The 16,064-nt window shown below is 43.4% G+C and overlaps 1 protein-coding gene across 1 annotated transcript in view; it reads left to right on the forward strand.

Moving 5' to 3' along the window:
• Positions 1 to 16,064, forward strand: part of Gsr (glutathione-disulfide reductase) — a 48,794-nt gene that overhangs the window by 8,267 nt on the left and 24,463 nt on the right. The window contains exons 3-7 of the mRNA XM_008844945.3: positions 423 to 511; positions 2,711 to 2,780; positions 5,952 to 6,099; positions 10,444 to 10,498; positions 14,588 to 14,687. Coding sequence (XP_008843167.1) covers positions 423 to 511; positions 2,711 to 2,780; positions 5,952 to 6,099; positions 10,444 to 10,498; positions 14,588 to 14,687 — 462 coding nt within the window. The remainder of the gene's footprint in view (positions 1 to 422; positions 512 to 2,710; positions 2,781 to 5,951; positions 6,100 to 10,443; positions 10,499 to 14,587; positions 14,688 to 16,064) is intronic.

Consider the following 16,064-nt stretch of genomic DNA (forward strand, 5'->3'; position numbering starts at 1 on the left):
TATGAAGCCTGTAATATTCTACTTTTAGAGTGTTTATAAGCTAGATAATTTAACAGTAGTTGTAATTTTTCCCAATATTTCAGAATCTTCACCATAGAATCCATCTAGTTATGTTCCTGAATCTTCTCTCTTAATGTGTTTAGTTGTTTTTTTTTTTAATTCCAAGCACTATTTTTTTTTTTTTTTTTGGTTTTTTTGAGACAGGGTCTCCTTGTAGCCCCAGCTGTCCTGGAACTCACTATGTAGACCAGGCTGGCCTCGAACTCACAGAGATCCACCTGCCTCTGCCTCCGAGTGCTGGAATTAAATGTGTGCACCACCATACCTGGCCCAAGCACTATTTTTACCTGTTGTTATGATTCACTCAAGATTTCTATCTGTCTTCACTCATGCATGACTGTTTTTGATCCTTCTTTTAATAGGTAATGTGGAACACAGCTGTCCACTCTGAATTCATGCATGATCATGTTGATTATGGCTTTCAGAGTTGTGAGAGTAAATTCAATTGGCGGTAAGTATTAGTGCATAAAGGGTTAATTTTGCAAGTCATAAACTTTGGTGAGGATTACTGTGCCAAAATGTATACCAGGGCTGGGGATGTAGCTTGATGGTACAGTTCTTGCCTAGCTTGTTTAAGGTATTAGGTTCAATCCCCAGTACCATATGTGTGTGTGTGTGTGTGTGTGTGTGTGTGTGTGTGTGTATGTGTGTGACTATGTACAACATGAAATTTACCATTTTAAATATACAGTTCAGTGGCTTTACCATATACATTGTTGTGTAGCCATTACCATTATCCTTTTCCAGAGTTTTCCCACAACCCTGAATAGAACCTCTGCCCATTAAATAACTTTTCATTCTCTACTCCTCCCCCAGCCCATGAAACCTCTGATCTACTTTTTGTCCTTAAAACTTAACTTGTGTTAGATATTTAATGGAATCACACACTTCCTTTTTTAAAAACATACATTATTATTTTTTTAAATTAATTATTTTGCCAGGCATGGTGGCACATGCCTTTAATGCCAGCACTTGGGAACCAGAGGTAGGCGGATCTCTGTGAATTCAAGGCCAGCCTGGTCTACACAGCAAGTTCCAGGCCAGCTGAGGCTACAGGGAGACCCTGTCCCAAAAAGACCAAAAAAAAGTTTATTATTTTATGTGTGTGAGTGTATTGCTTGCATGTGTGTAAGTGCACCCATGTCGTGCAGTGCCCTTGAGGATGATTGTTAGCCACCATGGTGTTCTGGGAATTGAACCTGGGTCCTTTGCAAGAGCAGCCAGTGAGTACTCTTTAACCTCTAAGCCATTTATCCAGACCCACACTTTTCCTTTTGTGCTTGGTTTGTGTCATTTAATATAACATTTTCGAGGTTTGTCATACTACAGCTGGTGTCCGTCGTTCATGCTCTTCGCTTCTGAATAGTATTCCTTGTACAGTGTGCCTGTTTGTACATCCAGTCAGTCAACTGTGCAACGACCTTTGGGTTGTTTCTACTTTGTGGTTCCTATGAACAATGCTGCCTTAAACACAATGTTGGAGACCCTGTTTTCAGTTCTTCCAAATCTATAGCTGGAAATGGACATGCTGGGTAATATATAACTTTTTATGATACTGTTATCAACTTTTTCTTTCTTTTTTTTTTTTTGGTCTTTTTGAGACAGGGTCTCCCTGTAGCCCCAGCTGTCCTGGAACTCACCATGTAGACCAGGCTGGCCTTGAACTCACAGACATCCCCCTGCCTCTGCTCCGAGTGCTGGGATTAAAGGCGTGCGCCACCACGCCCAGCCTGCCATCAACTTTTGAAGCGATCAAATACTCAAGGAATTTTAACAAATCTATTTGTTTTTTTCAACAGATATCTTAGAGTCCACCATGACTAGATACTATGCCAGAGCAGCTTTCCTGGTTTTCTTTCTTTTTTTAATGTACAACTTCAATTGATTCTTATATTTTATTTTATTTTATAAATTTTTATTGAATTTTTGTGTATTTCATACAGAAAAATCATCTTTATACCCTTTCCCCTTTGGCACCTCCCATAGTGTCCCCCCCCATCATTTATGTTAAGGCCTAACATGTAAAGTTAAGTGTCCCTAGATGTCCCTTAGTGCAAGTTCATCCACTGTGATCTAGTCTAGTCAACCTTGGGGTTTTTTTTGGTCTGTTTGAGACAGGGTCTCCCTGTAGCCCTAACTGGCCTGGATTCGCTGTGGAGACCAGGCTGGCCTCGAACTCACAGAGATCTACCTGCCTCTGCCTCCCGAGTGCTGGGATTAAAGGCATGTGCCACCACGCCCGGCCTTAATTTTTATTTGTGTTACATTAATTTATTTATTGTGTGTGTACATGTGTGGTCATATATGTGGTGGAACACAGAAGATAGAGGACAACTTGCAAGAGTCGGTTCTGTCCTTCTGCTGTGTGCATCCTGTGGATTGAACTCAGGTCATTGGGCTTAGCAGCAAGTGCCTTACGCTATTTTCTTGGACTGTCTCCCGGTTTCCTATGCAGAAACAGGCTTATGTTCTGTGAATGCCAACTGAGCGTTCTCCAGAGTGGAATAGGAGCTCAACACCCAGGAAGCAGATGGGCACCTATTGTTAGAGAAAGTTGCTTACTTCATTCAGGAGGGCTGGAAACAGGAGCCCTGGTTACTAGGTGAAAACCAATTATTGTTTCCAAGTACTGACTCAGGTTTCATTACAGTGTTATAAAAGAGAAGCGAGATGCCTATGTGAGCCGCCTGAACACCATCTACCAAAATAATCTAACCAAGGTGTGTATGCTGGGCTTTGAACTTTGTGAAGGAGCTGGTTGATGCTGGAGGAGGCATCTCGTCTGACCAGATGAAGATGTAACCTTTGCATATATATCTTATTAATTCTATACTTTTTTAAGATTCATATTTTTTAATTTAATTTATTATTTTTATTCATTTTACATGTATGTGTATTGCCTGCATGTAAGTGCACCTGTGTCATGTAATGCCTGCAGTGGTTAGAAGAGAGCTTTGGATCCCCAGGAACTGGAGTTAAAGCTGACCTTACTGCTCAGAGGCCTCTGTCTCTAGTAGGCCATTCTGTCTTCTGCAAAGAATGGACAATGTATGCCAAGTCCATAGACCAAGTCTTACTTCATAGTTGCATCTTGAATAGGTCTGTCCAGTTAAATCAGAAACCAAAATCATGAGAAACTGACTTAGAGACCTGGTTCCCAATGTGGTAATCAAAGCCAGGATTACTGACAGAGCATAGGCCAACAGCCCACTGGTGTTCATTTGCTCAGAACAGCTTCTTGGAGACTAAATTATGATTCACAAGTGTATTTTTATAAGTGAAGTCTCATCAGGAATATCAGGCAAATATGTACTTGTCTCCAGCAAACATTTGTTGTCCTTCACTCTCCCAGTGCCTTTTAAGGGCCTGATTCCATACCACTTTCATCCAGCGCCATGCTGGTAACATTGGTAATTATGCACTATCTGGTCTTCCCTCCCCTCCCCTTCTTTCTTTTTCTCTCTTTCATCTTTCTTTCTTCCTTCCTTCCTCCTTCCTTCCTTCCTTCCTTCCTTCCTTCCTTCCTTCCTTCCTTCCTATTTGACAGGGTCTTACTATGTACACTGACTGGCCTGGAACTTGCTATGTAGACCAAGCTAGTCTCAAACTCAAAGAGATCTGTCTGCCTCTTGAGGATGAAACGTGTGCGTTACCATGCTTGGTGTGATTTTTTTTTTAATTCTCGAGGTAGGGCTCTATGGCTGGCCTTGAATGCCCAGTGTAGCTCAAGGATGACCTTCAACTGCTGCCTTCTGCTTCCACCTCTTGAGTGCTCTGATTACAGGCATGTAGCAGCACACATAGTTTATGCAGTGCTGGGGACAGAACCCAGGGCTTCTAGCCTGATAGGCAGGTGCTCTGCCAACTGAATTACATCCCTTCCTTCCTTCTCTTCATTTTCTTTTTTGACAGTTCCACTGTGTAGGTCAGGCTGATCTCGAGCTCTCTATGTTGTCCAAGGTTGACCTTGAACTCAAGGGTGATTCCCATTCTCTGGCTTCCAGATGTTCAGATACAGGCAGGTGCCACAGTACCTCAAAAGCTGTCCCTTTTTTTGATAGCATGTCCCACCACTCTTCGTCTTTGCCGTCTCACTTTGCATCTCTAAGATGTCTACGTAACTTGGATTATATTTAGATGTCAGCAGACTATATTTGGACTACCCTTATTAGCAGTGTGTTTATAAACCAGTTTTGGAAATGAATTACTTTACAGATGATGAATTTTATATAGTTTTATAAATTCTTAACATTTATCAATTAATTTTTGGAGGCTATCTTAGGAACTTTAACTCCAAGCAACCATATAAAAAGTTTTAAGTTCTTTTTTGATTTATTTATTTTTATATTTATAGGAGTGCTCACCTATATATATGCACTGTGGGCAGAAGAGGGCGTCAGATCCCCTGGAATGGAGTTAGGGACAGTTAGTAGCCCCTGTGTGGGTACTGGGACCTAATCCGGGTCCTCTGGAAGAGCTGCCAGTTCTCTTAACTGCTGAGCCATCTTCCTAGCACTTACACTGAACATTTTTAATGGGGCTAAATTTTCTTTTGCCAAAAAGATAGGAAAATTACTGAGAAATCAGTATCTTTTAAATAATTAGCAGACTTGGTGCTTGGTAGAACTTACCATGGCCTTGTGGTGAAAGAATTACAGCTAGTAGAAGTTTTGCATAGCAAAGGAAGCTTGGATGCCCTGTTCTGGGCACTGAAAATCTTCCCCCATCTGTTACCTGTGCTATAACAGATTCAGCCCACACTCCTTTTTCTCTAGTACCTCATGGGAACTCACTGCCCCCAAGAAGGTAGTTCTGACTGCCTGTGGGTTTGGTGTTGATCTAGGTGCAGTTAATTAAGCCAGGCACCTGCAGGAACAGGCCTGGAGGGGGGATTGGGAAGGAGGAAATAATTCAGAACCAGACATGTTCCAAAATGTTGAGCCATTCCCTTGTGTGAACATATACGTGGTTCCATTATCATTTAATTCACTTATGTCTGTGTGCCAGGACATGGATCATAGCTGACAGGAATCACTGGCTCTTGTACAGGATTCCAGTGAGAGCAGCTCAGCACTCAGCATCACGGTTCTCGGTATTCCACAACAGAACTTCTCTGTCCTGCAGTTTTGTGGTGTTCTTCCCGTCTGTTTAAGAGAACAGAGCATTGCGTCTTCTCTCCAGGCCAGGGCACTTCTCTCCTGTCTGTTCCCTCCACCTTATTTCTCTTATCTGTCTTCTTCTCTTATCTGTCCTCTCTAGCATGTTATTTTTCAGTGCCTTTTCACTATAAGGAAGACTTTAACCCTCAACTCAGGGTCAAAGGCCTCATCTTTTGCCATATGGGAGTGACTTGCCTGGGTTTTGCTCTCTTGGTTTTGGTCCAAGATAGCACATTATTTCTCCTTAATATAGGCATGTGGCATCTAATGGTGTCTAAGGAATTTGAGCAACAGAATTGTCTTATTAGTTGCAAACCCAAATCAGAATTCTTAGTGGAGCAGGGTGCAGTGGCACACACCTGTAATCCCAGCATTTGAAAGACTGAGGCAAGAAGATTCCAGCTTCAAGGAAAACCTGGACCACAAGAACCAGGTGTAGTGCTCAGCATTTATAAACCTATAATCCCAACACTTAGCAAATAGAGGCAGGAGGATCAAGATTTCATGGTCATTCTCAACTATGTCATTGAGTTGGAGACAAGCTTGGGCTTTTTCAAGTTGGCCTTGAACGCACCATATAACCAAAAATGACTTTGAATTCCTGATCTTCTTGCCTGCATCTCCCAAAGTGCTGGGGTTACAGGAGAGCACCATGACTCCCAGCTAGGTAGGTTTTTTTTTTTTCTTTTTTTTAATCTTAAGAATATGCTAATGTCAAGGTTCCTCCTCCAGTCCCACATAGAAATCATCCATGGCTATGCAGCATTTGCAGACGGTCCACAGCCCACTATTGAAGTCAATGGGAAAAGATACACTGCTCCTCACATCCTGATTGCCACAGGTGGTGTGCCCTCAATTCCTCAGGAGAGCCAGATTCCTGGTGAGTCTTCCAAAGGCCAGTATTGTCAGGGGGATTTACAAGCCACATAACAGGATCTGCCTACACTAGTTTTCTCTTGGGAAAAGCCAGGAGAGGTCTCTGAAACCTAAAGTTAACTAAGTAGTAGTTAATAATGAGCCAATCAAAGCTATTTTATCTAACTCAGAGCTCAGATATTTTGACAGAAACAGCAAGAAAAATCAGTGAGAGCTTCACCTTTTCCTTCTCAACATGGCACATATTGCTGCCAGCCTCAATTTGTCAGATGCATTGTTATTTATAAGACTCAGGATACAGAGACTGGCCTCGTGGCACACGCATCCCAGCACTTGGGAGGCGGAGGCAGAGGCAGGCAGATCTCTGAGTTTGAGGTCAGCCTGGTCTACATAGTGAGTTCCAGGCCAGATGGGGCTACAGAGAGACTCTTGTCTCAAAAAAAAGACAAATAAATAAATAAATAAATAAATAAACAAACAAACAAACAAAAGACTCAGGATACAGTAACTTTTCAAGAGAGAAAAATCTTGGGAGGATATTGCTCTCCCCAGCCCCATGTTTTTGTTTCTTATATAGCAACTTCTAAATGATTTAAGTGAGGAAGGAATCTTAGAAATGGTCATGTCTGCCTTTGCATTTTCTGTACATTGGTGTTAAGAGCTAGGATTGAATCATGAACATACTGCTGAATTCCCTATAAGAAACATGGGTCAGAGCCAGGCATGGTGGTGCACATCTGTAGTCCCAGCACTTGGGAGGCAGAGGCAGGTGGATCTCTGAGTTCAAGGCTAGCCTGGTCTACATAGTGAGTTCCAGGCCACCAGCTGGGGCTACAGGGAGACCCTGTCTCAAAAACAAAAAACAAAAACAACAACAAAAAAAAACAGGGTCTCCAAAGTGAGATTATTAGTCTTGGAGGATGGTGAGTGTCTTAATTTCTTTTCCTGTTGCTGTAATAAAATGTTCTGACAAAAACAACCTAAGAGAGAAAGGCTCAAAGTTGAGGTTGAGATCCATCATAGTGGGGAAGTCAGGGCAGGAGGAACCTGAGGCACCTGATCACATCACAGAGCAGTGAGTGCGAGCAGTGAATGCATGCATGATACTGCTCAGTTCCCTTCCCCCACAGGTGAGGTCCAGGATCCTAGACAGAAAATGGCAGCACCCACAGTGGGTGGGTCTTACCATGTCAATCCAATCAAGCTCTTACCCCCACAGGAATACCCAGAGGCCCCTGTCCAGGTGATTTTAGATTCTGCCAAGTTGACAACACTAGCCCCACTGTAAAAGACACAAATATACCATTCTCAAGTCACTTAAAATTTACTTGGGAATGTTGGGTATAATTCTTGGTAGAACCAGGCTCCAAAATGTATTGTTATGTGGAAAAAAGAAAAAGGTAGAATGGTGTGTCTAGTGTGCCAGTTTTTCACCAAGGCAGGGAGCAAGCTGGGTGTGGTGGCTCACTCCAGAATCTCAGCATTCAGGGTATATTAGTCAGTGTTCTCTGAAGGAATAGGATCAATAAGATGAATGTGTATCACAAAGAAAATGTATTAGATTGGCTAACACAGTATGGGCTGGGTAGTCTAACAGTGGCTGCCTGCGGGCTGGAGAGGCTGAGAACCCAGAAGCTGCTGTCCGTGAGGCTGGATTCCTTAGTAGTCCCAATCTGGTGCTAAAGGCCTGGAAGATTTCTAGAAAGCCCATATTGGAAAGCCAGAGAAGCTTGTTTTCATGTCAGGAAAAGGTGGTGGTGGTGGTGGTGGTGGTGGTAGGGTGGCAGCAGCATAGGTGCCTCAGTAGCAGAGGGTGAAGACTGGGGCAAAGCAGCACTGCCCAACCACCCTCCTTATCTGGGCCACCACCATCAGAAGGTGCTGCCTACTCTGGAGAGGGTGTTGTGTCCGGTGTCCATCCCTGCCCCATCCTCTAAGGAGGAGGATCTGTGCTTGTCGGTAGGTATCCTTTCAGTTTTGAATGAGTGAGCTTATTAAGTCTGCAGCAGGCAAAAGTAAAAGAACCAGTAACAAGGAGCATTCAGCAGAACATCAAATTGGGTGCTACAACACTTGGCAGAAACGATTGGAGTAGGCTGCTTGGGAGAGCATGCAAAAGTATCTTCATCAAGTCAGGTTCTCCTAAGCAGAAATGGCTGGGGAAGCCTTGCTGAAACAGCCCTGCTGGAGCTCCTGAAAGAGGCCCAGGCAGAGCCGAGTGCATTCTTCCAGAATAAGCTTCTGCCTTCTTCCCACTGCAGGCTTTTTTTTTTTTTTTTTTTAATGTGTATGTGTGACAACGTCTCCCTGTAGCCCCAGCTGTCCTGGAACTCACTATGTAGAGCAGGCTGGCAAACCAGAAGAGGGTGTCAGATCTCCTGAATCTGGAGGGACAGTAAGTACTGAGCTGCCATGTAGGTGCTGGGAATCAAACCTGTGTCTTCTGCAAGAGCAGTCAGTGCTCTTAACCACTCAGCCATCTCTCCAGCCCCCACTGTGGGCATTTTTATACCATGGCATAGACAGTAGTAACCTCCATTGGGAAGGGTTTACCTTCTAGCTGTTCTGAAGGGCACAGTGGGGTTTTTTTTGTTTATTTTATGTGTATGAGAGTATTACCTGCGTGTGTGTGAGTGCACCCATGTCACGCAATGCCCTAGGAGGTCAGAAGAGGGCCTCAGATCCCCTGCAGCTGGAAATTGAAGCCGGGTCCTCTGCAACAGGACCGCTGAGCCATCCCTCCAGCCCCAGGAGCACAGTACCCTGAGCTGCGTGCTGTTTTCCTTTCTCCTTGTAACAGAGGCAGGGGTTCAGCCTGACTGAGGACACTTGAAATACACATGCTCAAGTCTGGGACAAGAGATCCCTTCTTGCTCCCAGAGTCCCCTTTCTGCAAGCTCAACACAGTACTATTTACCAATAGAATTTACATCACACTCCTCAGTTAATCCTTCCTGGAAACACCCTCAGACCTGCCCAGGGGTGTGACTTCGGTGATCCCAGATCCAGTCAATTTAACAATGAAGATTGACTGTTACAGAAGGCTAAGACAGGGGTGTGGCTTCAAGTTCGAGGCCAGCCTGGACTATGAGTGAGATCCCATCCTAAAGAAAATAAAACAAACATCAGAAGAAAACAGGCAGGTCTTGTGCTATTCCCATGCCGATGCCCTCTGCAGTGCTCTAAGTAAATATTCTTTCTAAAATAAAGACATAAATAAATAAAATGGAAAGACAGGAAACCATGCATATGCAGTAGAATTTCACTAAAAGGATAATAACCCTGTGGTGGGCTGGGTGGTAGTTCAGTGTTGGAGTTCAAACAAAACATTGAAAATCTTCTAATGGCGATTCCCTCCAGGGAGCAAACTAGAGGGCAGAATGAACCTCATTTCACTACGCCCTCGGCTGTATCTTCTCATGCTCACTACGCCCTCTGCTGTACCTTCTGATGTTCATTTCTAGTTTTTGGTGTTGGAGCTCGAATTCAGAGCCTCACACATGCCAGTGACATACTCTATCAACCACTGAGTTTACATACCGAATCTCACCCTTAAAAAATTTTATCACATACTTTTCATTACTTAAAAAAATTTTTTAAAGGGGCTGGAGAGTTGACCCTGGTTAAGAGCACTAACTGCTCTTCCAGAGGACCCAGGTTCGATTCCCAGCACCTCCATGGTGGCTAACAACTGTCTGTAACTCCAGTTCCAAGGGATCCAATGCCTTCTGGCCTTGGTGGGGATTGTACAACATGGGTGCACTTACATACATGTAGGCAATACACTAATACACATAAAATATAAATCAAAAAAAATTTTAATAAGGTAAAATGTTGACTTGGGGCTAGAGAGATGACTCAGCATTTAAGAGCCCTAGCTGCTTTTACAGAGAACCAGGGTTCCATTCCACACAGCAGCTAACAATCATCTGTAAATTCAGATCAGTATATCTGACACCCTCTCTGGTTTTCATGAGCATTGTAAAACACTCATATGCATAAAATAACCAATTTTTGTTACAAATTTAAAATACCAACTTAGGGAAGACTTGATTACCAAATTCTCCAGGGGCTAGCAAAACTGTCCAGAGAGTATTGGCAGAGAGAGGGTTTGGTTCTTGAATAAATTGTGTTCAGGCCAGGTATGGTGACTTATGCATATAATTCCCACTGCTTAGGAAGCTGAGGCAAGAGGATTGCCATGAGTTCAAAGCCAGTCTGGCCTACATAGTGAGTGCCAAGCACTGGAACTGCAGTGTGAAACCCCTTTTTACCCCTTGCCAAGAAAAATACTGTATTCATTGAGAAAACACAGCTTGTGTGATCTATGCTGTATTTTTCTAAATAGGTGCGAGCCTGGGAATAACCAGTGATGGGTTTTTTCAGCTGGAAGACCTGCCTAGGTAAGCAGACTTGATGTCATAGATTCATTTTTTTCTCTCTGCTGGGAACCAGTGTTCCTTCTATCTGCCATCTCTTCCTCCTGCCTCTCCGTCTTTCCTTCTTTCCCTCTTTTCCTCCCATGTCTTGCTATGTTGCCTCTGTTCATCTTGAGCTCTTAGGCTCAAGTGATCCACCTGCCTCAGCACGAGCCACCCTGTAGTGTTTGGTTTTAGGATTCACAGATACAATGTGAGTGAGCATGCATCCAGAAGCACACTGACTCACTATGTTTGGATGACGTAAGTCAGTGTAGACTTACCTTCAAGCAAGTTTTATTGTAGATATTTGCCCATTAAATATTTTTAAACTATTTAAGAAACTTTTATTGACATGAATACAGTTTTAATGAATGAATTTATTCATGCCATAAACCAAAGGCTCTAGGAACAAAAGGAAGTGAATTAACAATTAGGTGTGGTGCTCTTGCCTGTATTCCCAGTTGCCGGGAGGCTAAGGTGGAAAATGATTTGAGGCTAGGTTAGACAACCTGGAGTGACCCTTGTCTCAAAAAAAATAAATAAATAATAGGGTTAGAGAGATGACTCAGCAGTTAAGAACACTGGCTCTTCTCGCAGAAGACCCGCGTTCAAATCCTAGCACCCACATGGGGGTTAACAACCTTCTGTAACTCCACTTTCAGGGGATCCACTGCCCTCTTCTGTCTTATGCAGGCATTTCATGACAGGGATTGCATTTAGGGACATGTAGGCATAACACTCATATGCATAAAATAAAAATAAATTTCAAAAAATTCAAAAAAAAAATAGCCAGGTGAGGTATGAGGTAGTGCACTCGTGTCACTCAGGAGGCTGAGGCAGGAGGATTGCCAAGTGTGAGGATAGCATTTTATTAGGTTTTTCTCTTTCCTTGTTCTTTTGTAAGAATTTATTGTAAAATTATTTTATTATTTTTATTTTATGTTTGTGAGTATATTGCCTGCATGTACACCAGTGTTGTGCAATGCCCACAGAGGTCAGAAGAGAGTGTCAGAGCCACTGGAACTGGATATACAGATGGTTGCTTGCTGCCATGTGGGTGCTGGGAATTGAACCCAGGTCCTCTGCAAGAGCAGCCAGTGCTCTTAACTGCTGAGCCATCTCTCCACCTCCCTCCTATAAGACATTTTTCATCATTGTTATAATCTTGGTGAGCAAATTCTGTAGGCAAAGTACCAATGCTGTGGTCTGTGTGATTCAATTTTTACCCTTGGGACCCATGGCAGGGTGGGGTAGGCAATTTGAACCCTTTGGAAAGCTGTGGTAGTGGTTGTGAGGGCCAGAATGAGGTAAAGAGGGGTTGCTCTGGGGATGTGGCAGCACAAGGTCTTTTTTAGTGGCTACCACAGTAACAGAAAGTAGGATGAAGGTGCTGCTGGAAGCTGAGGGGAATCACTGGGCTCCTTACAGCTCTCTGATCAGCCCTGTGATCGCATGTCTATTGCTCATATGTCCCCTTCATGAGGATTTCACTCCTGTAAAATATACCCAGCTTTCAGGAATCTGGTGCCTTTTTCTAAGCTATCTGCCCTTCAGGAACTGCCTGTGGGGGCTAGATGGCTCAGCAGTTAGCACTGGTTGCTCTTGAAAGGACCTGGGTTTGATTCCCAGCACCCACATGGTGGCTAATAACCATCCAAAATTCCAATTCCAGGGGAATCCAACACCCTCTTCTGATCTCCTAGGGCACTGCACAGCATGGGTACACTTACATACATGCAGGCAATACACTTATTCATATAAAATTAAAATAAACATGTTTTATATTTTTTTTGTCTTTTTGATCCAGGGTCTCTCTGTAGCCCCAGCTGACCTGGAACTCTCTATGTAGACCAGGCTGGTCTTGAACTACAGAGATCCACCTGCCTCTGCCTCCCAAGTGCTGGGATTAAAAGCATGTGCTACCACACTGGACATAAAATATTTTTTTAATAAAACCATCTATGGTGGCTCATGCCTTTAATCCCAGCAGTTGGGAGGCAGAGGCAGGTGGATCTCTGTGAGTTCAATTCCAGCCTAGTCTACATAGTTCTAGTCCAGCTGGGGCTACGGAAGACAGGATTTGAACTGTTTCAAAAAAGGCCAAAAACAAAACAAAATAAAATAAATCCATTTGTGGACCCCCTCCTTGACCAACTACAGGGCATGTTTCTCTCTTCAGAAATTCTTCCTGGGCTAGGCCTTGAGTTACAGATCTATAATTCCAGCTATTCAGAACCTAAGACATGAGGGTTGTAAATTGAAGGACAGTCTGGACTGCAGGGCATATTCAAGCCAGCCTACGCAACTGCGAGACTGTCAAAAAAAAAAATGTTTTTAAGGGCTTGGAATGTAGCTCAGTGGTAGAGACTTGTCTAGTATGTAAAAAGTTCTGGGTTTGTGCCCTAGCACCACCAACAAAAATATCATTGAGGGCAGAAGCCATTTCCCACACTGTCTAGGGCAATGCCTGTTGCAGTACAGAACTTAAACATCCAGAAAAGAAAGAGAAGGTGCAGAAAGGAACAGAGAAAACCAAGAGGGAGAGAGGACCTATGGAGAGGAAGAGGCCGGCATGTAGGAATGAGGGAGGTGGAGATGGAAGGGAGCTATTTCAGAGGACTTGAGGAGTATAGAAGTTTGTATTCATGCTCAGGATTGTGGTGAGGGTCATCATCAAGTCGCTTGTAGCCATTGAGTTCTTACTTTGTCCTCCACCCAGACCATGAGGCCTTTGTAGACAGGTGTTTCCATGGACAGTATTGGAAGAAGGTTTCATCTGCTCTTACCCAAGTATTTCTTACTCATGCATTGAAACATTGGGAAGCAGTGTGTTTGATGCTTTGGGGATCTCTGAGCAGGGTACTACTGCTGAGGGCCAGTGTTCTCTAGGGCTGGAAGTAAGCCCCAAGCTACAGGCAGTGTCAGATTTCTTCAGTGATCCCAAAGGTCATTCAAGCATTTAACTAGGGCTTAAGATCTTTTTGTTAAGCCAAATTATACTCAGGAAATTGAGTTCAACTTGTGTCACAGCCTCCCAGATACTGGGTTTATAGGCAGGAGTCACCATGCCTGGTTTAAGATGGCTGTCTGCAGTTGACCTTTGATCATACTATAAGGATTACTAGAACTGAATAATAATCAAGGAGCAATACCCAGCACAGGAGAATAATGGTGCTGATGTTAGTTTTAGATTTAGAAATTTTTGTGTAAGTGCTGAACACGATGATACTGGACCTGTAACCCTGGCACTGGGGAGGCATTGGATCAGGAGTTCAGTGCCAGTCTCATCTACATATGGAGTTGGAGCCCAACCTGGGCTACATGAGACCCTGCCTCAAAAAAAGAAGAAGATGAGGCTGGAGAGATGGTTCAGCTGTTAAGAATACTGGCTGTTCTTGCAGAAAACCTGGGTTCGAATCCCAGCACCCACATGGCAGCTAATAACTGTCTGTAACTCCAGTTCCAGGGGATCCGACAGCCTCTTCTGTCCTCCGCGGGCATTGCATGACACAGGTGCACTTACCTACATGCAGACAATACACGCGTACACTTAAAAATAGTAATAATCATAATAATAAATAAAATATTTAAAAAAGGAGAAAGAAGGGTAAAATAAAATGTCTTTTTCCTCTTTCACAAAGGAATATTTTCTACTTAAAATTTCAGTGTGACATCTGAAACAGAAAAGAGCTTGTTGGAAAAGCTGATGAAATCTGAAATCTAGGGTTTAGTTAATAATAATTACCAGATTTTTAGTTTTGACAAATGTGAAAGGGTTGTATAAATTTTGTTTTGTTCTGTTTGAGACAGGGACTTGCTGTGTAGCTCTGGCTGTCCTGGAACTCATACCAGGCTGACCTCAGATTCTCCACAATCCTCCTGCTTCTGCCTCCTGAATGCTGGGATCACAGGTGATTGCCACCATGCTCTGCATAAAACGTTAACTGTAGGAAGAATGGAGTGGAGAACACAAAGGAAATTTCATACCGTATTTGCAGCTTGCCTGTAAATCTACAGTTATTGGAGGTCAGTTATCTAGAGCTGTTCACCCTTTGCTTTCTTTCATCTTAGCCGCAGCGTCATCGTGGGTGCAGGCTACATTGCTGTGGAGATAGCTGGGATCCTGTCTGCACTGGGCTCCAGGACATCACTTATGATAAGGCATGATAAGGTAAGTCCTGTCTTCTCTTCCCATTCTTTGATTATGTTTTTTTTTTTTTAACTAGAGACTTTTTTTCCTTTTCTTTTTTAAAAAAAGCAGCTATTTTAATTTGGTGGGGGGGGGGTCTTTTTTAATTTTTATTTATTTATTTTTTGAAACAGGGTCTCCCTATAGCCCCAGCTGGCCTGGAACTCACTATGTAGACCAGGCTGGCCTTGAACTCACAGAGACCCGCCTGCCTCTGCCTCCCAGAGTGCTGGGATTAAAGGTGTGCGCCACCATGCCCGGCAAAATTTTAGTTTTTTAATATTTACAAAACAAAAAAATTAGAGCATGCAGAAATAGTTTTTAAATGGCCACCAGGCATGGTGGTGCACTCAGGAGGCAGAGGCAGAGGCAGGCGGATCTCTGTGAGACCTAGGTCAGCCTGCTATGTACATAGTGAGAGCCAAGCTAGCTGGGGCAATAGGGAAACAGACCCTGACTCAAAATTTTTTTTTAGATTTCCCTGTTAGCTAACAGTCTTTTGTGGAATATGTGGACACTACCCATATAATAACTTACTTTGCATTAAAAATGTGTTATAGAGCTGGGTATGGTGGTGCACACCTTTAATTCCAGCATTCAGGAGGGAGAAGCAGGCGAATCTCCATTATTTCAAGGCCAACTGGTCTATGTAGTGAGTTCCAGGCCAACCAGGGCTACATAATGAGACCCTGTCTCAATAAACAATTTTAAAAAATGTTATATCTTAGCCGGGCGTGGTGGGGCACGCCTGTAGTCCCAGCACTCAGGAGGCAGAGGCAGGTGGATCTCTGTGAGTTCAAGGCCAGCCTGATCTACATAGTGAGTTCCAGGACATCTGGGGCTAAAGGGGGACCCTGCTTAAAAAAAAAAAAAAAAAAAAAAAAAAAAAGTTATATCTTACATGAGATAGGATTGAAACAAATTACTCTTTAGTATGCCTTTAACAAAATGTGCAGAATTGAAGAGATGGCTCAGTGGTTATGAATACTCACTGGCTGCATTTACACAGGACCTGAGTTCGGTTCCCAGCACCCACATGACAGCTAACAACCATCTCTAACTCCACTTCCAGGAGCTCTGGCTCCCTCTTCTGGTTTCTGTGGGCACCACACAACACAGGAGCACTTACATACACACAGGTAACACTCATATACATAAAAATAATTACCCTTTCTCAGGGCTGGAGAGATGGCTCAGTGGTTAAGTGCACTGACTGCTCTTGCAAAAGACCCAGGTTCAATTCCCAGCACCCACATGGTGGCTGTGAACTGTCCTTAACTCAGTTCCAAGGGAATTTGAAGCCCTCTTCTGACCTCCGTGGTATTGCACAACACGGGTGCACTCACATACATGGAGGCT

The sequence above is a fragment of the Nannospalax galili genome, unplaced genomic scaffold, assembly GCF_000622305.1.
Source record: "Nannospalax galili isolate Female #2095 unplaced genomic scaffold, S.galili_v1.0 scaffold680, whole genome shotgun sequence".
In the NCBI taxonomy this organism is placed as follows: domain Eukaryota; kingdom Metazoa; phylum Chordata; class Mammalia; order Rodentia; family Spalacidae; genus Nannospalax; species Nannospalax galili.